The 20,174-nt window shown below is 41.1% G+C and overlaps 1 protein-coding gene across 3 annotated transcripts; it reads right to left on the reverse strand.

Moving 5' to 3' along the window:
- On the reverse strand, nucleotides 1-20,070 carry LOC146656544 (neutrophil cytosol factor 2-like). 3 transcript variants are annotated; one of them, XM_085424311.1, is made up of 17 exons: nucleotides 19,936-20,070; nucleotides 18,699-18,824; nucleotides 17,521-17,695; nucleotides 17,045-17,127; nucleotides 15,600-15,708; nucleotides 14,966-15,100; nucleotides 14,293-14,400; nucleotides 13,572-13,631; nucleotides 13,458-13,495; nucleotides 13,209-13,347; nucleotides 12,033-12,101; nucleotides 11,656-11,743; nucleotides 5,802-5,890; nucleotides 4,626-4,786; nucleotides 4,319-4,427; nucleotides 1,576-1,699; nucleotides 1-1,435 (listed from the first exon to the last, which is right to left on the reverse strand). In XM_085424311.1, the coding sequence occupies exons 2-17, from the start codon at nucleotides 18,794-18,796 to the stop codon at nucleotides 1,326-1,328; spliced, it is 1,695 nt and encodes a 564-aa protein (XP_085280437.1). In that variant the 5' UTR covers nucleotides 18,797-18,824; nucleotides 19,936-20,070; the 3' UTR covers nucleotides 1-1,325. The 3 variants fall into 3 exon arrangements, with proteins under 3 accessions (XP_085280437.1, XP_085280434.1, XP_085280436.1); XM_085424308.1 differs by lacking the exon at nucleotides 19,936-20,070 and adding an exon at nucleotides 19,215-19,346; XM_085424310.1 differs by lacking the exon at nucleotides 19,936-20,070 and adding an exon at nucleotides 19,221-19,344.
- Nucleotides 20,071-20,174: the final 104 nt, after the last annotated feature.

Below are 20,174 nucleotides of genomic sequence, written 5' to 3' on the forward strand. Positions count from 1 at the left end.
TGTCTTTGACAAGGCCGTGTGCTATTTTTCACAGAAATCCAAAGAACACCACACGAACCACAATAAACCCTGTGTTACGTTTGTCACAGCAACATTTTGAGGTGTGTGTTGGTTTCAGCTCCACCCCAGCTGTTGCAGACACTGACTACACCTTGTGTTCCTGCCTCTGCTGTAAGCCGACAGTCAGCATGTTGTGGGCTGGTCTATACCGCTGGAAAAGGTCAACATTGAGATTCACCATCTGAAAGGGACTGATGCTCGGTGCCATGTAGAGTTGGGTTAAAAATCTTAAGTTTGGGGTCCTCCGGGTGATCCACAGCTTTTGTATCATGTTTGCAAATATCGTAAATGTGTATCTTCCTCTAAAATCAGCGATAGATGCAGGAGTGGAAGTTCTTTTTAATAAACGGTTTGTTATAGAGACAGATAACAGAGCTTTTGGGTTTTGCCAAGTTTGGTAGAAAAAAAATGGGGGGGGGGGTAATATGATGTCATCACTGTACTTGTACTTGTCTCTCTCATGTTTTCAACTAAGGCTTGTTTATATAAATCTACATATATGTCTGTGAACATGTGTATGCATGCATACTGTATACATGTGAATAATCATGTGATGCTTTGCTGTATGGCGGGCAGGATGCAGGACCCCAACGCAGGAAAATTAACTGAAAGCAGCAGCTTTATTGCTGAAGTCACTATTATCAGTATAAAACAAAACTAGAAACAGAAAACTCACTACAACACTAGAAAATAAACCAGGACCTGAGAATTAGAGTTACTTGGAGCACAGAGGACGAACCGCAGCATTGCGAGGGTACGACACGACAACTAACAGAGACAAACACGAAGGGCGAAGGTAATGGGAAACAGGAAGGAGGCACAGCTGGGGCTAGTCCAACATAACGAGACAAAGGAAGCAAAGCAGGATACACGGACATAGGACAGGAAACACAACACATATGCAAGACAGACTCGGAGACACAGGCTTCACACTGAGACGTGACTGACTCGGGAACAGAAGCTCATGAACCAGGAAGTGTCTGATATCACACTTGAGAGTATATACGTTAATAATATTATACAAAGGATTATTTATCAAACATGCAATAAAGATTATATGGTAATGACGGATACACCAATATGATTGTTTTCATGTAATGTTCTTAAACAAAAGTTTCTGTTAAAAAGATCTTCAAAGCATAGTGAAGATAGCACTTGGTGCACTTAACAGCCTCGTGCCTGTTTGCTTGTTCCAAGCCTGTAAACTGTTACAATTCATAGAATAATAGGTGCTTTAAAAAATTTATGCAACAATGAACTTTTGATTACAAAATCTCTGAGCTCGTAGTGATATTGTTATTCTCCCTGTAGGCGAAGCAGCCGGGGAAAATCCCAATACTTCCTGCACAGTGTCCCTCCAGCCACTCCTGGTTAACTACAAACGAGCGTAACAGAGAAACAAAGAGGAAATTAATACTTTTTGCATCTAAACAGATGACCCAGGAATGTAGCATCAATTCAAATTGCAGACAAAAACAATGATTAGAAGTTTCACTTTGAGCCGTGGAGCCTCACCTTCACCGAGGATGTCAATAGTGTCACCTTCACTGAACTCCAGGTCTTCGGGCCCCTGAGCATCATAATCATAAAGGGCCACCATCTGGTAGAGGATAGTACGGCTGGCCAGGGGATCTTCTTTCTGCAGTTCAGTAGCACAGTGTGAGTAAGAGAGTGAACCTGTAAACTAGCTGAGATATCATTAGAGAAGCATCTTCACATTTTTTGGTGTGTGTTACAATTCGACACAAAAAGACAAACAGTTAAATGTAAATAACATTTTCTTTAAAAGTGTGGCAAAATTTCATGTTCGTGTTTTATTTTTGCATCATTGATAAATATAATATTTAAAGCTGAAATAATTAAGACAAAGTTACTTGCTGTCTTTTGCAGTGTAAAGTATTTTGTACTAGTATGTGCTCAAATATGGGACCTAACGGGACTGCTTGATTTTTTTTAAATTTCAGTAAGTCGTTACTGCAACATTTCAGATGTATCTGTTCTAAATTACGTCCTGATTTATTTTGTTGGTGAGAAGAACCTGTGAATATCTGAAGCCTTTAGCTTTGATAGTTTTTCACATATTTCTGTACAAACACTACCTCCACATTTTTGTGCACATTGAAATGTACACATGGAACAAAACGTATGAAAGTTTTGTAGAAATAAAAATAAGAAAAATTATTGAATGAGTTAGTACACACACATGCATATATAAATATATGCATGGAGGGGAAGAGCTACGCAGGACCCTCGAGCTTCCAGGCCTCTGGTAGAGGACCCGAGCTTGAAGGATACAGACTGTGGGGAAGACAGGCAGGCAGACAGACAGACAGGCAGGCAGGCAGGCAGACAGACAGACAGACAGGCAGGCAGGCAGACAGGCAGGCAGGCAGACAGACAGACAGGCAGACAGACAGACAGACAGACAGACAGACAGGCAGATTGAATCAGTTTATAGACTAAAATGTATTCTAACCTTTGACTCACCAAAGTAGCACCTTTGGCAGATAGAGCAGCTGAACAAACCTGTGCCAGTCATTCTACAATAGAAATCAAATATTCCCCATGAATGTGGACCTTGTCGCTGCTTTGCTTTCCCTCTTCTGTCCAGTTCAAACCAGCTGGATGGGCTTTAAGTCTGCAGACTGTGCTGCACACTCCATGTTTCCAAGCTCACCATCTTGTTCTTTGTTCCTGAGGTAGTTCTGGCACAGCTTGGACTTACGTTTGGGTCGTTATCCTGCTGTAGGATGAACCCCTGACCAACTGCACACCAGAGGGTCCTGCATGGAGTGCTGTGGTAGCTGTTTTGGTTCAGGGAGCCTCTCACTCTGTACGAGTCACCGACCCTGGATCCAGCAAACAGCCCATCACACTTCCTGCTCCATGTTTGACAGTTGATGCCTCACACTGTGGATCCGTCCTTTCACCTACTCGACAGCGCACAAAGACGTGATGAGCCGAAGATTTCAAATTTAGTTTCGGTCCATAAAACCTTCTTCCAGTCTTCAGTAGTCCTGCTGTTTTATGGCTCAGGCAAACCTCTTGTCTTATTCTGACGTCTGGCTTTCTTGCTGCAGCTCGTCCTGTCAAACCTGCACCTCAAAGTCTTCACAGCTGAAACTGAGACTTGCTCACTACGACCACTATTAAGCTGCTTGAAGCTGTTGTCCTGTGAGCCGCCATCACACAGCTGTTAACTCTCAGAAACTTGTCCACTGAGTCGTGTCTTTGGGTCTGCAGACGTCTTCCTGTCACACTTTGTTTCTGAGCCTTTGGATGGTGAAGGAAACTGGACTCACTGACAGCTGCAGTTTCTCTGTAGGACAGACCTACTTTTATAAGTGTTATGATGATGGTCTCGCTTCCATTGTCAATTGCCTTTCCCCCCCATTTGTGTAGCAACACTCTACTTTCTGCAGTACAATACTGTTTAACTGATGCTCACGAGCGTATGGCACCACGGTGTGTCCAGCACTGCTTCTATGCAGGCAGAGGGGGGAGTAATCCAGAAAGTTGGAACAGCTGCAGGAATTAGTAGCAGCAGCTTTCAAGGCTTGATCAACCTGCATTGCTGCAGAACAGATTTAACCTGTTAACCCTTGTTGTCCCTGAAAAAGGCTTTTTGTATGATTCTGAAATGTACATTATTTTTCAGTTTTGAGTAACTGCACCTTTGTTTATCCTCTGGCAGTTCACCCTCACCTTTGTACCATTTCAAGCTGTTCATTGGACTGAATGACTTGTAATAAATAACTGGAATAATTCTGAATTTAAAAGTTGTAAAACTTTTGACTGGTAGTGTAAATGAATGAAAGTACTAGTAGTTGTGGTCTTTCAGCTGTCCATTTGGAAAGTGTGCAGTATATGCAAGCACTGGCTCTATAGACAGGGACACTGTAGCTAACTACTATGCCCTTCGTGTCTGATTCTGTTCTGTTGCTTTTAGTTATTCCACAGCAGATCTTCTGGGTCAGTGTCACCCTTTCCGAGCATCCTCTTCTGTCGCACCAACCTTGTGCATGTCCTCTTTCACTACATCCATAAATCTTCCTCTTTTGTTCCTGCCTTGCAGCTCCATATTTCAATCCTTTGCCCACTATAATAACTATAATCCTCCCTCCTCTTCCCGTCCAAACCATTTCAGGCTTCCTGCCTTGTTATGAACATAAACTAACACAACATTTATAACGTGTGGGGAAGCTGGTGGCAGTGTTGCTGTGACACCTCCACCACCATATTTAGTTTAGATACAAACCTGGCACCACAGGGTAGCTCTGCCGGCCTCAGCCAACTGTTGCACAGTGTGAGCCGACTCGATTTCCCCGTCCAGAGGTGTCAGCACGCAGGAGCCGTGGTGCTTACGTCTAATGAGAGAGGACGAGGGAGTGAGAGGAAGTGGTGGATCAGCAGGAAAATAGATGAAAAACTGGCAGATGAGCAGGAAAATACAGAAAAGGAAAATCTTCTGCCTGTTCATGTTTGATGTAGATGTCAGATGTCTGTGCACACTGTAACATTCTTACTCTGATGGAGGGCATTTGTTTGTCAGCTTCTGCTGTTACCTGAGGCGCAGATGAGATGCCGGCTGGTCCAATTTCTCTGCGACTCGTTCCTTAAGTTCACTGTATGTCGTGTCCAGAGGGACAGACAGAGCCACAGTGTAAATGTAGTGAACCTTCACCACCACAGAGTCTGCCTCTGCTCTCTGAGCTGAGCTGGCATGCTGCGAATACAAGAGCGTCTAAAGATAAATCATTGGAAAACAGGTTTTTTAGATATAATTTTTTGTCTATTTTTTGTTAAGGTTTGTGAACTAAAGCTGCCTGTGTAGCGGTGTGGTTGCAGCCAACCAACTGAATAGCCCTCATTCATTCATTATGTCATTATATCATTCACCTGCAGTCGTCATTTCAAACATAAGAGACATGAGGCCCAGTATGTACCCAGTGTTGGGTTTGTCCTTCCTCGGCTACTGCAGACACACGATGAGCTCCATGGAAAGGCTGGAGCTATACACTGCTGTAACTGGTTGTGTAATTTGCTGTTCGCTGTCAGCCAACTGATGACGTACTGGACATTTCTAAATGCTGTACGGGCAATTAAATTGTTAGCTAAGTGACTTATTTCATGTTTCTGCAAACTGCTTCGCTGCTGGCTGGTATGTTAAATAAGTTTGAAAAGAAACTCAAACAAATAAGTGATTAGTTTAGATTTGAGTTTTGTTTTAGCTCAGAACAGATGTGACAACATACCAGTGTCACAAACATCTGCAGCACTGCATGCATGCGCTGTGTTGCGAAATCTCAACAAACCGTCTAACGACTGAAGATCTTTTGATTTTCAGGAATCTTACTAGGTTTTAATGTTTTGTGCTTGTTGTTGTTTGATTCAAAGACTTCTCTCTACTCACCTGAATAATTTAGCAAAAAATTCATATCAGAGCCCAAAGTGAAACCTTCACAACGCTGTTTAACCAGCAGCACCAATATTCACGTGTCAGAACAAGAATATTTACTCCAAAATCAAACACGTCTGCTGTCCTCCAGTGTCACAGTGACTTAACTGGAACAAATCAACATTGCGCTGTTAAGTTCAACTTTACAAAACGGTTTCTTCAAATGCACAAAACTTATTATATTTAGATCAGGGAAAAAGTGTGTGCATTTGTGTGTCCGAGGCAATCAGCTGTGAGTCCTTCTTTCAGTGCATCGGCTTTCATCTTTCGAAGGAGGATTTACCTGCTCTCGTGCTTTGGCTGTGCATTTGGGAGTCTCAGAGTGGGTGGCAGTAATGTAAGATGGAGGAGGTGTGTCTGAGGTAAGATGTCCTGCAGGGAAACCACAGTAAAGGTGCATATCAGCAAACACAAAAAGGATGAAAGCCACTAGAACCAGCAATGATTTTTTTTAATCGTTGTTTAATCTCCAGTCTTCAGTGCAGGCTTTATCTTCCAACAATACAACTAAAAAGAACAACTCACCAAACACATATAACCAGTAAAGTAGATTTCATGGAAAACCATCCTAAGAGCTGCACAGTGTGTGCAGTAGCATCATCCATTACACAAAGGCACAGACAGTCTTCCATGATACTGTGTAGTGCATCAAAATATTCATGTATTTTTCTGCATTCACAATTTTATCCATTTTGACGAGACCCTCAACACCACTGGCTGAGATGCAGCCCCAAATCACGAGACAGCCTCCACCTTGTTTTACAGATGTCTGCACACGCACACGTTGCACCTCTCTCCTGACCTTTACTGAACATTGAAACAATTTGAACTCAAATCTGACTGTTTATGACAAGGCTTCAGCCAACAGGAGGCTATCAGAGGGGACTGATTGTGTAATTGTGCGCTCTCTGTTCTAACAGGCAGCTGGGCCTACACTGTAAAAAATGATGGATGTTACATTTACAAAAGTTTAACTTTCTCCGAAAGTTGATTCTGTTCATCTGGACGTTTTCAGTCACTCGTCAGGTGACGTCTTCAGTCTCAGCTGACTGCAGGTTTCAATCTTATAAACAGCACATTTGCATAATGACTGAAACCAGCCCACTGAAGGAACAATGGGCTGGGAGGTCAGTCTTACAGTTTTTTACAGACGCTAGGACACATTTCCCAATACTTAGGTCACTTTTGCAAAACTCTTCACACAATTCTCCTAACTGACCGTCAGCTTGGCAAAGCAGTTCATTTCACATTCAAAATGCACTACAACTACCAAAACACTTCATTCAGGTCTCAAATAAACTCATTCTTCCAGAACACTAGCAAAGGTTGACAGCCGACAAACACACTTTGTCACCCACAGAACAATGACCTAAAAAACACTAACAACATGTAGCATTACACAGTGTTTCCTTGTGTAAAACAAGGACACATCTCTGTTTATAATTTCAATATATGTTACTGGAATGAATCAGACATCATGCAGAATTCGTTAATATTTGTTTATGTATTTTTTATTTTTTTGCACTAAGTAATCCCAAAATACAAGAATTTGTATACACACCATCCACTGATACACATACAATAGTAATGCTAATCTACTCGGTCTCCTCCATTTGGCCACAGGTTCTCATCCACATCACATCTTATGTCATCTAGGGCAACACACCTAGGAAAGAATCTTCTGGCTGCCAGAATTGAAGGAGTTGAAAAATTGAAGGAGTAACACCTGTGCAGATGTTCATCTACAATGAGAATCAGCTGTGGCTGGTTAAACTGCATTTTTAGATTTAAAATATGTTTCAATAAAATATTGCTGTTGGATTTTGCTGTCTTTTCAAGTTTTGCATTGTGTTATTGTTTTGGCCATAAGTTTAACAGTTTTGAAAACAGTATGTAAGCACATGCAAAATGTCCTGTCCGTACAAAGATTTTTGGCAGTTGTTGTGTCTGAGTGAGAAGATGATTCATGAAATTTGAGAGATGTAGTCATTGAATGCATTTTGTGCCAAAACAATGATAACTGGTCCTCAGTTTAGCCCACATAGACTTCTGTTGTGCTCACTGTGTGAGGAGTTTTGCAAACGTGACCTAAGTATTGAGAAATGTGTCCTAGCGTCTGTAAAAAACTGTAATTATGCAAATTCTCATGACCACTTGCATCCCAGTCACGGAAGCGTTGGAGGCGGTCCGTAAGAGATTACAGGATGACCCCAACCTCAGCAACAGGACCGCTCTCAGCATCCACCAAGTGTGTTTGAACTGTGTCTTCATTCCACCTACTTCACATACAAGGCTCAGTTCTACAGGCAGAAACATGGGTGTGCCGTGGGCTCCCCAGTTTCAACCATCATGGCCAATTTGTACATGGAGGAAATGGAAAAGAGGCCTTTGCTATCCTACCCTGGAACACCACCAAGCCATTGGTTCAGATATGTGGATGACACCTGGCTGAAAATCAAATCTCAGGACGTACCACATTACCACATTAACTCTGTGGACCGACACATCAAATTCACCAGGGAGGATATGAAAAGGGGCAGGTTAGCCTTCTTAGACTGTGAGATTTCCATCAGTAATGGGGGACATCTAAAAGCTGACGTGTACCGTAAACCTACACATACGGATCAGTATTTAAGGTTTGACTCTCATCATCCACTGGAGCACAAACTGGGCGTCATCAGGACGCTACAACACAGAGCGAACACCATCCCCACTGACACAGCAGCCAGGGAGGCAGAAGAACATCAAGAAGGCCCTGAGTAACTGTGGTTATCCCAGCTGGACTTTTGTCAAAGCTGGGAAGGCACCTAAAGAAAGCTCCAGCTGATCCAGGAGAGAAGGACAACCGCTGCCCAAGCGAAAACCTGTAGTGATCCCGTACGTGTCAGGAGTATCAGAGCAGCTGAGACGCATTTTTTCTAAACACCGGGTCTCTGTGACCTTTAAACCCCAAAACATACTGCGCCAAAAACTGGTCCACCCCAAGAATCGGGTCCCCGACACAAACAGAGTAACATAGTGTGCGCTGTTAAGTGCAGGAGGAGTGCCAGGATTTATACATCGGGGAAACCAAACAACCTCTGGCTAAGAGGACGGCACAACACAGAAGAGCTACCTCGTCAGGCCAGGACTCTGCAGTCTATGCACACCTACAGGCCAGTGGACACTCTTTCAATGATGAGGATGTAACATCCTGGACAGGGAGGAACGCTGGTTTGAGGGCCGAGTCAAGGAGGCCATTTACATGAAAAGGGAAAGACCATCTCTGAATGGAGGAGGGGCCTAAGGGTACATCTGTCACCATCTTACAATGCTGTGATTGCAGCCATTCCCCAACTCTCTGTGAATGGGACTCATGGCCATTGATCAGTGGTCTTTGATCAGTGGTTGTTGATCAGTGGTCATGAGACTTTGCATAATTAAGATTAAGGAACTGACCTCCCAGCCCATTGTTCCTTCAGGGCTGGTTTCAGTCATTATGCAAACGTCCTGTTTATAAGGTTGAAACCTGCAGTCAGCTGAGACTGAAGACGTCACCTGATGATGACGAAACGGTTCTCCCACAAAACACTACGTCCAGGTGAACAGAATCAACTTTTGGAGATTTACTTTCCTGGATGATTGAGATGCATCAAAAGTCTAACTTGTAATTTGAAAATAATTTCATGTTTCTATGGTGAAGGTAATTAAATCATGTAGGATCTTTATGAAATTCAACAACTTAATTTGTTCTTGTTGAGATGACGTGATGCAATCTAGTGAGAGTGGTTAGGTGCTGGACTCAAGAAATTCACAAGATCGCACGAGATTTCAAACTGCAGGAAAATCCCTGGAGTTTTAAAAGGCAACTACACACACACCATGTATGCTCGACACTATTTATTGTGGTTTGACCTGTCAAGGACAAAAACATACGGAAAAATTCTGCATCAAGCCTTGAAATCATAGCCTTTCCTACATTTGTTGAGCCTAGATTGACAGCTTGGTGGCGTGGTGGTTAGCGCTGTTGCCTCATAGCAAGAACATGGGTTCAAATCCACAATCTGGCTAGTTTGCAGTGGGTTCTGTCTGAGGACTCTGGCTTCCTCCCACAGTTAAAAGTCATGCAGTTATTAGAGCTAGGTTAATTGGTGATTCCAAATTACCCTAAAGTGTGAATGTAAGTGGTTGTTTGTCTCTATGTGATAGACTGGTGAGCTATCCAGGTCGCACTCTGCCTCTTAACCTGTCACTTCTGGGTTATACCCCTGCAACCCGGACAAAGCTAGGAGGATGGTAGTGGCTGTAAATCCATTCAGCTTTTATGTTAACCAGACTCTACACTTTGTTGAACGTTATGTATGAAGACAAATGTAATTATCTAAGTGCCCAAGTAGTACTGGGGTAAAAGTTAATGAATAGTGTTGGAGTAAAATGACAAAATTGTGAAGGATTAAAATATTTCAAGAGCTCAACTTACTTCATTTAAACATGTTTCAATCACGTTTTATCAACACAACATGCACAGGCTTACTGAATATGAATAAGTACAGACGTACCTTAACAAGCATTGGCTTTAATGATCACCACAGGGTGATACTAATAGTTTGTTTTGGAAAAGACATTCCTGATTAGTTTATGGCAGAGGCGGGCAATTGAGTTTTCCAATGAGCCTGAAATCAGGTCAACAAGAAACTTCATAAGGCCTTCACAGCAGACCCAGTTTGTCATATCACCTGGTTACACATCAGATCATGACTGATTTCATGAAATAAAAGAAGTTCTTTCTATAAATTTTGTTCATTTAAAGTGTCAGAAAGGATTTTCTCTTTCAGGATATGACCACTGGCTAATGACTTGTGTTTGTCAAGTCACTGGTTAGTGAGCATGAAGTTTAACAGTCAAATGACCCCTCGCCATCACATCTATTTTCAGAACAAGCTGGCAATGGCAAAAGCCAACTAGCATAGTTTCTATTCAGCAGTGTTTCTATTTAGCAGTGTTTCTATTTAGCAGTGTTTCTATTTAGCATAGTTTCTATTTAGCAGTGTTTCTATTTAGCAGTGTTTCTATTTAGCAGTGTTTCTATTTAGCAGTGTTTCTATTTAGCATAGTTTCTATTTAGCATAGTTTCTATTTAGCATAGTTTCTATTTAGCATAGTTTCTATTTAGCATAGTTTCTATTTAGCATAGTTCGCCCTGCTTTGTTTCCCTGATTAGTTCCAGCTGTGCTCCATGGTGTCTCCCCCTCCCTAATTATTTTATATGTGTTTACATCCTTTGTCACCCTCAGTCCCGTTTACGTTTTCATCACACTGTGTTCTTTAATCTGTAGTGTACTTATGATACTGTTAGCATTCCTCTTTCTTACTGTTCCACAGTTCCTCTAGTTCTGTTCCCCAGATCCTCCAAGTGTTTCCCTGGCATTTCCAAAGTTTCTCATGGAGTTTGGCATTTTTACTGCTTCCTGTTTAGTTGCTATTATGCCTCCAATAAAGGGCCGTTCTCGTTTTATCCCTGCCTGCTCTGATCCTGCGTTCTAGGTCCTCTTTCACCAGCAAAACTGACACAAATATGGCTGCTGTGTTTTACAAAGCTTTACTTTTCAGTACTAATTCAGTCTGTGAGGAGGATGCACCTTCATACTTCATCTGTGGTGCAACTCCAGGTATCCAAAAGTTAGTACTAGCACAAAACAGCTATACCAATTTATGTTGCCATGTCAACAGACATTTTAATATTTTATCCTTGTTCATCAGAGCATGAAACAAACTGGCGGCTGTTATCGTTCATATACAACAATTTGGCAGAAGATTTACTTTTAAATAAAAAAATCACACCGTAATCCTTTCCCTGGTTTCATGTCCGTCTTGTTAACAATGTAATACAACTGCAAATCTTAAGAGTACTGTGATTACAACCATAGTTACAAGTTTCATCATAAAGATTTTGTATTTTTATATTTTATGTTAAGAAAATCTTAAGAAGATTAAAATTACAGGGCCATCTGGCAAACATGAAGCCACGAGACCAAACAGAGAAAACATTACTGTAACGTTGGGATGATCTCTCACAGCGGAGAGTTGCTTTGAAGGAGCAAATGAAATGAAAAAAGGTGAAAAGGTTTAAGATAAACCAGAGTGTGAGTGATTTTTACCCTGAGGAGGAGCTGCAGGACTATGCTGAGACTGTGGGCGAGTGGGTGGCTTGAGTCCTGGTGGGAGGGGAATCCCACTGGAAATTATCTGTGGAAGGAAGCAGAACAGGAGAATAAATAATGAAGAGTTTTCTTTCCACAATGAAAACAGATTTGTCACAGAGCAGAAGCTTGTGTTTTTTGTTGAAATTGCCTTTAATCCATTTAATGTCACCAGACACAACAGTTGTGTTGTCTCATCTCGGTGGGTGAAGCAGAGAAGAACTTAGCAAGAATGTCATTTTGATCAATCTGTAAAGTGCCTCCATTAAAGCTCTTAAATGGGCGGCATGAACATGAATACTGTGTGTTGTGTTAGTCAAAGAGAAGTATATTACAGTGTCCTTTTTGCCTTTGGACGTCTTGACATCTGCTGGTTGAAGAAGGGATGCTGGCAGAAGTCCTCTCTGCAAAAAACGACTAAAAATTAGATTTGTAGCAATGAAAATAAAGCTTGTATACAGAAATTCTCAGTATTGTGACAGCAAAAGAATACATGCTCAAGAACCTGAGCAGGAATGAATACATATTAAGATTTATATAAAATATAAATAATAATAATAACTTTATTTATAAAGCGCTTTCAAACAAAGTGCTGTACAACTATCTGAAACTAAAGCGATAAATAAAATAAAAGCGATACATAGCAATACAAGTTAAACACAGTAAAAATGTAAAAACTCAAAGCCATAGAATTAAGACATGTAAGACTTTTAAAGACCTGCACAGAGCACGCCTGCCTAAGGTCTTGAGGGAGGCTGTTCCACAGAGACGGGGCACAAAAAGAAAAAGCTCTCCAGTTGTCTTTTTTCTGGCTCTAGGAACCTTTAGAACAGGGGTCCCCAATCCCAGTCCACGAGGGCCGGTCTCCCTGCAGGTTTTAGATCTCACCTGGGGTCAACACACCTGAATCACATGATTAGTTCATTACCAGGCCTCTGGAGAACTTCAGGACATGTTGAGGAGGTCATTTATCCATTTAAATCAGCTGTGATGGATCAAGGAGACATCTAAAACCTGCAGGACACCGGCCCTCGTGGACTGGGATTGGGGACCCCTGCTTTGGAAGGCCAGAGTCAGTCTGTTTAAAGTGATAATCATATTTATGATCAAAATAATGTTAGAACATTGGGAGAGGAGTGATGCTGGCCTGTAGTCTTAAACTGTGGTATAACTTCACACTTTTCATTTCATTTGGAAATGAACCAGTTCAAAGAGATAAGTTGCAAAAATAGGTTAAGAGCTCTGAAATACCATCAACTACTTTTATCAGTACCATTGCAATCAGCACATAATTAATTTTTGCACATATTAACAAAGGTTTTGACTTCAAACTCATCCAGAGAGAAACTGAATACAGATTATTTTGAATTAAAGTTTCACTTTTATTGTCTCTTCCATGTTCTTGAATCTTTGCTGCTTAAATAAAAGTGATTAAATCCACTTACTATAATATTCATATTGTCAGATTCAAAACCCTCTTTCATTGTTTCAGATTGCAGGTCACTCCTCACCTGTCCATCATATATGACAGTGGCCATCCCATCTCTGTTCTCCTCTCCAAATAAAAACACCGTCACGCCTCCAGGCACCGTCAGCTGTCCTGGTCCTCGTGCCATGTAAGGGACACGCACTTGCATGTATCGAGAATCCCTAACAGGTAACGGACAAAATAAGCTGTAAATCTACAAGCACGGCTTTGCTGTAGCCTTGCAGTAGCATCGGCCACACACATGTTCTGTGTCATCACGTAACAAACTCACTGAGCTCCATCCACATTCGGCTCGTAGAAGCCAGGTTTCTGTGCAGAGGACAATGACAGTTAGCATCTGCAGCAGCTCACAGTAACGTCACACATACGCTGTGGTCAGGCTCACCTGCTGCCTCAAAGGCTCAAAGCCTCCAAAATCATCATTGGGTATCATGGAGGAAATCACCTGCAAAGGGAGAGCATTAGACATGAATGAATATAAAGTGCAGTTTAAATGATGTGTTTTAGTCGTATTTCAACTGTCATACATTTAGTCAGGGCCGACGTTTATATTTATTTTAATGAGCTACACTTATCGGTTTGTTTGGGTTAAAATAACCTGATACATGTGCCAGGATTCATTTAAGCTTATTTTAAGAGCACATCTTAATCATTTCAATAATCAAATTGTCATAGTTCAGCATTTTGAGTTTGTGGACTTTTGAACCTTGTTGTCTTACAGTCATTTATGTCGTTGTGTTGTATGTCGCTCGATGCTGTCCTGGAGTTGGTGACTCAGTGTTGATGTTTCGATTAATATCATCTTTTGTTTCAGTTTAGTTCTTGTTATGTTTCTGGTGAATTTCTGCTTCTTAGGTTTTGATGCTTCCTCTGTCCTCTGTCTGATTGATTCGAGCTGCGTCTCCACCTGTTGCCCATCCTCTCGTTATCTCGTTAAAATTGAACTGAACTGTTAATTGCTGATTCTAAACGTGTCAGCCCTGCAACAGGCTGGCACCGTGGCCAGGGTGTGCCCTGCCTTCTCACTGTGTGACGGCAGGGATAAGACGGTCAGAAGAAAACAAATGGATGGATAAACACGTGTAACACAGGCACTCTCTACGTACCGTTGCTTTTCCCAAGAAGTCTCTTTGCTGCAGCTGCTCCACATCCTGTTTCCTGGGACGAAACACCACACCCTCAGGTACCAGGAGAGGATCCAGGGCCTGCTTATTCTGTTTTTAAAGTTATAGTAAAGAGTCTCATGATCATAAACTGACTCCCAGCACCGTGTTCATGCAGTGGTGCTGGTGTCAGTCACTGTGCAAATATCCCGTTTATAAGGCTGGAAACCTGCAGTCAGCTGATGATGACGAAACGTTTCTCCCCCTGAAAACTCTACGTCCAGATGGACACAATCAACTCTTGGGATTTACTTAGCGACAGCAGAGTCTTACTGTAATATTACTTTAGAATAATAAAATCACCACTTGTACTTAAGCGCCTATATTTCATTTTTTAAGTCTAGGCTTTAGACGTCATTGTAAGTCTTGTTTGGTGAAATATTTGTTTTATTTAAACCAACAACAGGTGACTCCATCGGCACTTTCTGCAGTCATTTGTCATGTAAAATTCTCACTGCTGGTCCATTTGATTGGACAATAATAAATACCACGGTAACCATAAAACCTGAGGAAGGCTTTGTGACATGTTCGGTTTTCCAACAGGGTCTTTTTTTCAGCTAAACCAGGATCGTACCAAGTAGTCATTAACCTTAAACCTAAAAACAAATGAACTCACCCTGATGCTCTCCAAAGCTGCCTCCATGCTCCCCCCTCGTCCTGGTCCTTTCTCCTGGGAGGCTGACAGCAGGACGTCCCTGGCCTGCTCCCACTGGCCCATCTGACAATACACAGCTGCTGCATTGTATAACACCTTGGAACATATCACAGTTACCCGTTTTAGTGCATTCAAACAATTTCTGGTGAATGACAGGTTGTTTCTCCAGAATAGATTTGGCATTTAAAATGAAATGAAACTGCTTTATTTCAGATGTTCGCTGAGCAGCAGCTGAGCTGGTAAACTGGATATGTATGATTCTTGTGGACGATTGTCTGGACAACCACCACAGCTGTTATGTAGTTTACGTTATGCTGACTGTATCTGATGATGAAATGTTTAAAACTCACAGTGGCACACACAGTTGCACTGTTGTTTGGAACCAGTAACAAAACCATCACGTGTGTCTTCTTCCATTAACGAGGCTTTGACAGCTCACAGGTGTGTGGCTGATATTTGAACTACACAAAGGTGGTGATGAGACCGCACGGGGCTGAATTTCCTTTTTATGGCGTTTTAATGTGCACTGAACCGAATCCTTGATGATGGTGTGTCCTTGTGTCGAGGTGTGTGTAGGTGAGGCTGAATGTCAGACCTGCCAGCTGTACAGTTTAAATCTCAGTCCCAGCTGTTTGTAGTCGATCACTACGTTCTCTCGCATATGTTTCTGTGCCCAGATGTAGTCAGACAGAGCCTCTTCCAACCTGGAGAGAGAAAGAAATGCGGGCAGTATATTTAAAAACCTGAATAGCACACAATGTATAAATAATATAATCACATAGATACCACACCAGCGCCAAACTTTTCTGTCATAATTTGTCATGTTTTAGTAATACATGAACATCTTTCGTAGTTTCGTGTTTTCATATTACATCAGTGTGGCGGGGGCGTGGTCTGCGGTGCCGCTGTGTGAACTGGGTCCTGCTGTGGTGTTGTTGTTGTCAGTGTGTGAGGCTGAAGAGCAGGTCTGCCGCGGTTTGTTACAGTCTGTTTATTTGGTTTGTTTTTACAGTTTTTCTTCTTCATTGTCTGTGTGGAGCATATGATGTAACGTTGGTGGTGATGCGAGGTGCTACACATCTAAGTGGTTTTTTTATTATTATTATTATTATTTTATTATTATTTTTATTATTTTTATATTTTTATATATATTATTATTATTATTATTATTATTAATATATATTATTATTAATATATATTTTTATATTTATATTTATATTATATTTATATTTATTATTATTTATTATTATTTTATTTTTATATATTATTATTTAGTATTTAGTATTCATTAGTGAAGAATGAAGTAAATGTTCTTTTAGTTTTTCAGATTTTCCAATAAGCTGTTTTCAAATTTAACGTAATCTCTGTTTCTTAGTTTTAGATGTTTTTCCTCAGTTGGTCCACTGAGAAATGAGTTGCCAGGAACTAATCCCAGCCCACCTCCCACACCTGTGGGTCTCTGGTGTATCAGTACAAAGGAAAATTTCACAATAGTTTTATTGTCTGTTCCAGCTTTCCACCACAATGGTCCACAGGCCGTCTCCCATACTCCTCATAATACACCCTTTAATGTATTTAGTGAATTAACATATGGCGTACTGCATATGATGGATGAATTATATGATTTTTGGTTATTTTTGTGTATTTAAATTGTGTATTTCGGCACATCCTGTTCTCTGCCTCTTTGTTCACATTTATCGGGCAAAATCTTAAGTTGTCATGAAGTCGAGCGTTAGCAACTATTACCAGATTTTATGTTTAGCTCTCATTTAAATCTTATTAATAATCCATCATATTAAAAAGTAAATATTGTTTGTCTCTTTGTGTTAGCACTCAGATGGACTGACCTGTTCGGACTTTAGCTGAATAATCAGGATTTATTACTGGGTGAGTGCTCCTGGAAGCGTAGCCTTCTGTCAGTCTGACTCTCTCGTATATAAATCATCACATCTTGTTTATGTTGACACTTTACACAGCATCTTTTTGAGAAATAGTAATATGTACACAGACTACGAGTTAGTTTGAAATGGTCCTTCTTACCTGCCCATCTCCATCATCACTGCTCCTCGCTGGAAGAAGGCGACAGCAAGGCGTTCATCCTTAGCAATGGTTAAGTCTAAAGCCTGGATAGCAGAGAGGGGAAAGACGACATCAAAGCTTTACTGTACGTGTGTGTATACTCACGAGTGATACAGTAAATAATAATGCATGTACAGCTTTTTATTGACCTTCTTTGTATGTTTTTCTTCATCTTCACTCCTCCTCTTTATCTCTCTCTCTCTCAAACACACACACACACACACACACACACACACACACACACACACACACACACACACACACACACACACACACACACCAATGATCCACATACGATGCTCAGTTTGCTCATTTACAGCCTGGAAAGTCCAGGACGTTTCCTGATTTGACAGCGTTTGTGAAATAACCAGTAATCCCTGACAGCCACTGGTTAAAGATTATAGACGTTTCCATTTCAATCATTTGGAGTGACTCACCTTCAAGGCCAAATCCAGCTGCCCCAGGGCCAGGTAACATGAGGCAGTATTAAACAGCGTGCGAGAAGTGGGCTCACTGATCTCATTGAGTTTGGCCAGAGCTGTTGGCCAGTCCTTCGCATCCACAGCCTCGACCGAATTTTGCCACAGTTGCAGTAACTCAGTGTAAAGCATCCTGTAAGCCAGGAGTGGAAATACAAGACAGAGACACTCTGATATCAACAGGTGACATTTGATTTGATTTTTTTGCATTTCCGTGTTTACTCTCAAAGCAGATGATTTTATCACAGTTACTTAATGCGGTTATAAAGTTATTCATGCATAGAAAAATAATTTATACATATTCTAATTTTTCTTTTTTGACCCAATACGAACAAAACAGGAAACCCTTAAAATCTGATAACAAATGTCACTTTTAGACTCTCGTTGTGCAAACACAATATTTATGTCTCACATTGGTGCATTACATTAAAAATAGGTGTGTGTGTGTGTGTGTGTGTGTGTGTGTGTGTGTGTGTGTGTGTGTGTGTGTGTGTGTGTGTGTGTGTGTGCCTTCATCCTATCATGGTGTTGTTTGAGGCTCTCATATATATTTGTGAGGGTTTATCTTACTGACAGTAAATGTTGGTCGCTCTAAAATGTGTTACACTTCAGTGAGAGCAAGTCTGAAGATTTTGTCATTATTCCCACATTTTCGGAATATCGATGACAATAATAACTATTTGTGTTAAGAACAATAGGAACTTCTGTCAGGCTGAAGAGAAACTGGTGTGAATGTGAGCACAGATGGTTGTCTCTGTGTTAGTTCAGTAACAGACCGGTGACCGGTGCCCTGCCTCTCGCCCTATGACAGCTGGGGTGAAATGTAAAAGGATCAATGAAAGGATGTTTAAGGCAGGAAAGAAAGAAGTAGTCTGATGGAGAAGAGTACGGTGATGTAAAAGAGGAAGACAATTAGACAGGTATTAGAGAAATACAGAATATATCGAACGCAGCAAAAAGAAGGAAAAGATGCAGCTGGAGAGAAAGTTCACTGATCTGTAACATTCAGCACAATTTTCCTGGAATACTTCCTTGTACCATATGCAGTGCCTGTTTGCCCGTGCTGCTTACTTCACTTCACACAAGTTTAAATGCTTCTCTCTGAAATATCACTCCACACTCAGACTGCTGCTTACCTTTTGTTCCTGAATGAGTGGCTGCTTTGAGTTCTGTCAGTGTTGGTCTCTCGTCCTCTGGACCTGTCTGTGCTCACAGGGAAGTGTGAGTAAGACATACTGGTCTCCTCAGAAGTCTCCACCCAGCTGCAACAAAGAGGTTCTCTATTCACATTCCTGAGATAAAACCCACAGTGGCACAATGACTGTGGAATTCACCTGTTAACGCTGCACGTACCGTAAGAACGGCCGTTACAAAATACTTGAATTGCCCATGATTTACGCATACCTGTTTGACATTATGTCCTGATTCTAGTCATATATCATTTATAAGTCTGAGTCAGTGGATTTATGTTTGTTTTAATTTATACAGCTGGTCCCACTGAGGCTCAATGTCTGATCATTAAACTAACAATGAAATACCTCACATTGTCCAGTGTTTACAGTCATATCATATTGCCTATAACTATGGTGTAGCTTACATTATATCTCCAAGCAGTTCTGAGCTGAATCTATTCACACTGACCTTTGACCTACCTTTACCTGAAATATTTCACAGAAGGAAACGAGGAGACAAAGTCATCTGTTTTCCAGAAATCACAGCTCTGCACAATAGAAAGCTAACAGAGGCATTAAAAACTGCCATAAAGCTGCAAAACAAGGAAAAGGATGACTTTTTTATTCATACCTTACTGGGTCAACCGGCTGCACTGGTTGTGTTTTACTGTTTATGTGCACCACGAGTCTTATCATGGCCCTGCCCATTAAAGAAATATGTAAGCACTTTGTTGCAGTTGCTGCTGCTGCTAAAAGTGAGGGAAGTTTAGGATATCTCTGCATTGGACATCCTAAATTATCTGAGACAATCATCATCAGTATGTAAAAGTCAGGAACAGGAAACAGGAAACAAAAAAAGTCACTTTAAGGGAGAAACCACATATTTCTTCCCGTCAGTAAGACGTGAAGATTGAGACCCCTGATCTACAGCAATCTGCAGTTTTTTGGTTTTTCAGGTGTGTAATTTTTCAGCAAGAAAATGATCTAGAAACCTCCCAATGCAGAAAAAAACCTGCACAGAAAATACACAATGTAGCTGTGAGTCATAGATTAACCTCCCACAACCTGGATTTCAGCATTATTCAATCAGCATGAGATCATCCTAACAGATAACAGAAGAAAAACCCAAATTCCCAAAGAATCTACTCGAAAAAGCTTCGAGAAATGTTGGATAAATTCAAGAAATTATAAAGAAACTTACTAAAGAGAATTCAGGCCCTGTTGGTCACGCCAAATATTGACTTTCGATCTCTTTAGAGCTGTCAGTAATTCAATATTTTTCCCATTTCTCAAGCAGAAATATTTAACCAGAAAACTGAGAAGTGGCTCAAGACTCTTTCACGGTACCATGTATACGGTGACATTTCATTTTTGTTTATTTTCATTTTGCTGTCAGGTAATTTTAATGCAGATACTGACTAGAGTAGAAGGGTATTTAGA

Source organism: Rhamphochromis longiceps, linkage group LG12 (assembly GCF_057381845.1).
Source record: "Rhamphochromis longiceps isolate RC_006_pf linkage group LG12, R_longiceps_female_GT1.1, whole genome shotgun sequence".
Lineage (NCBI taxonomy): Eukaryota > Metazoa > Chordata > Actinopteri > Cichliformes > Cichlidae > Rhamphochromis > Rhamphochromis longiceps.

What these genes read in the sequence shown, in the direction of transcription:
- LOC146656544 (XM_085424311.1), bottom strand. Translation starts at nt 18,796, where the DNA reads ATGTCTTACTCACACTTCCCTGTGAGCACAGACAGGTCCAGAGGACGA. An exon ending in CTGTCATATATGATGGACAG is followed by an intron (nt 12,102 to 13,208) that starts GTGAGGAGTGAC and finishes CGTTTTTTGCAG; the next exon opens with AGAGGACTTCTGCCAGCATC. An exon ending in CAGCCAAAGCACGAGAGCAG is followed by an intron (nt 4,787 to 5,801) that starts GTAAATCCTCCT and finishes TTGTATTCGCAG; the next exon opens with CATGCCAGCTCAGCTCAGAG.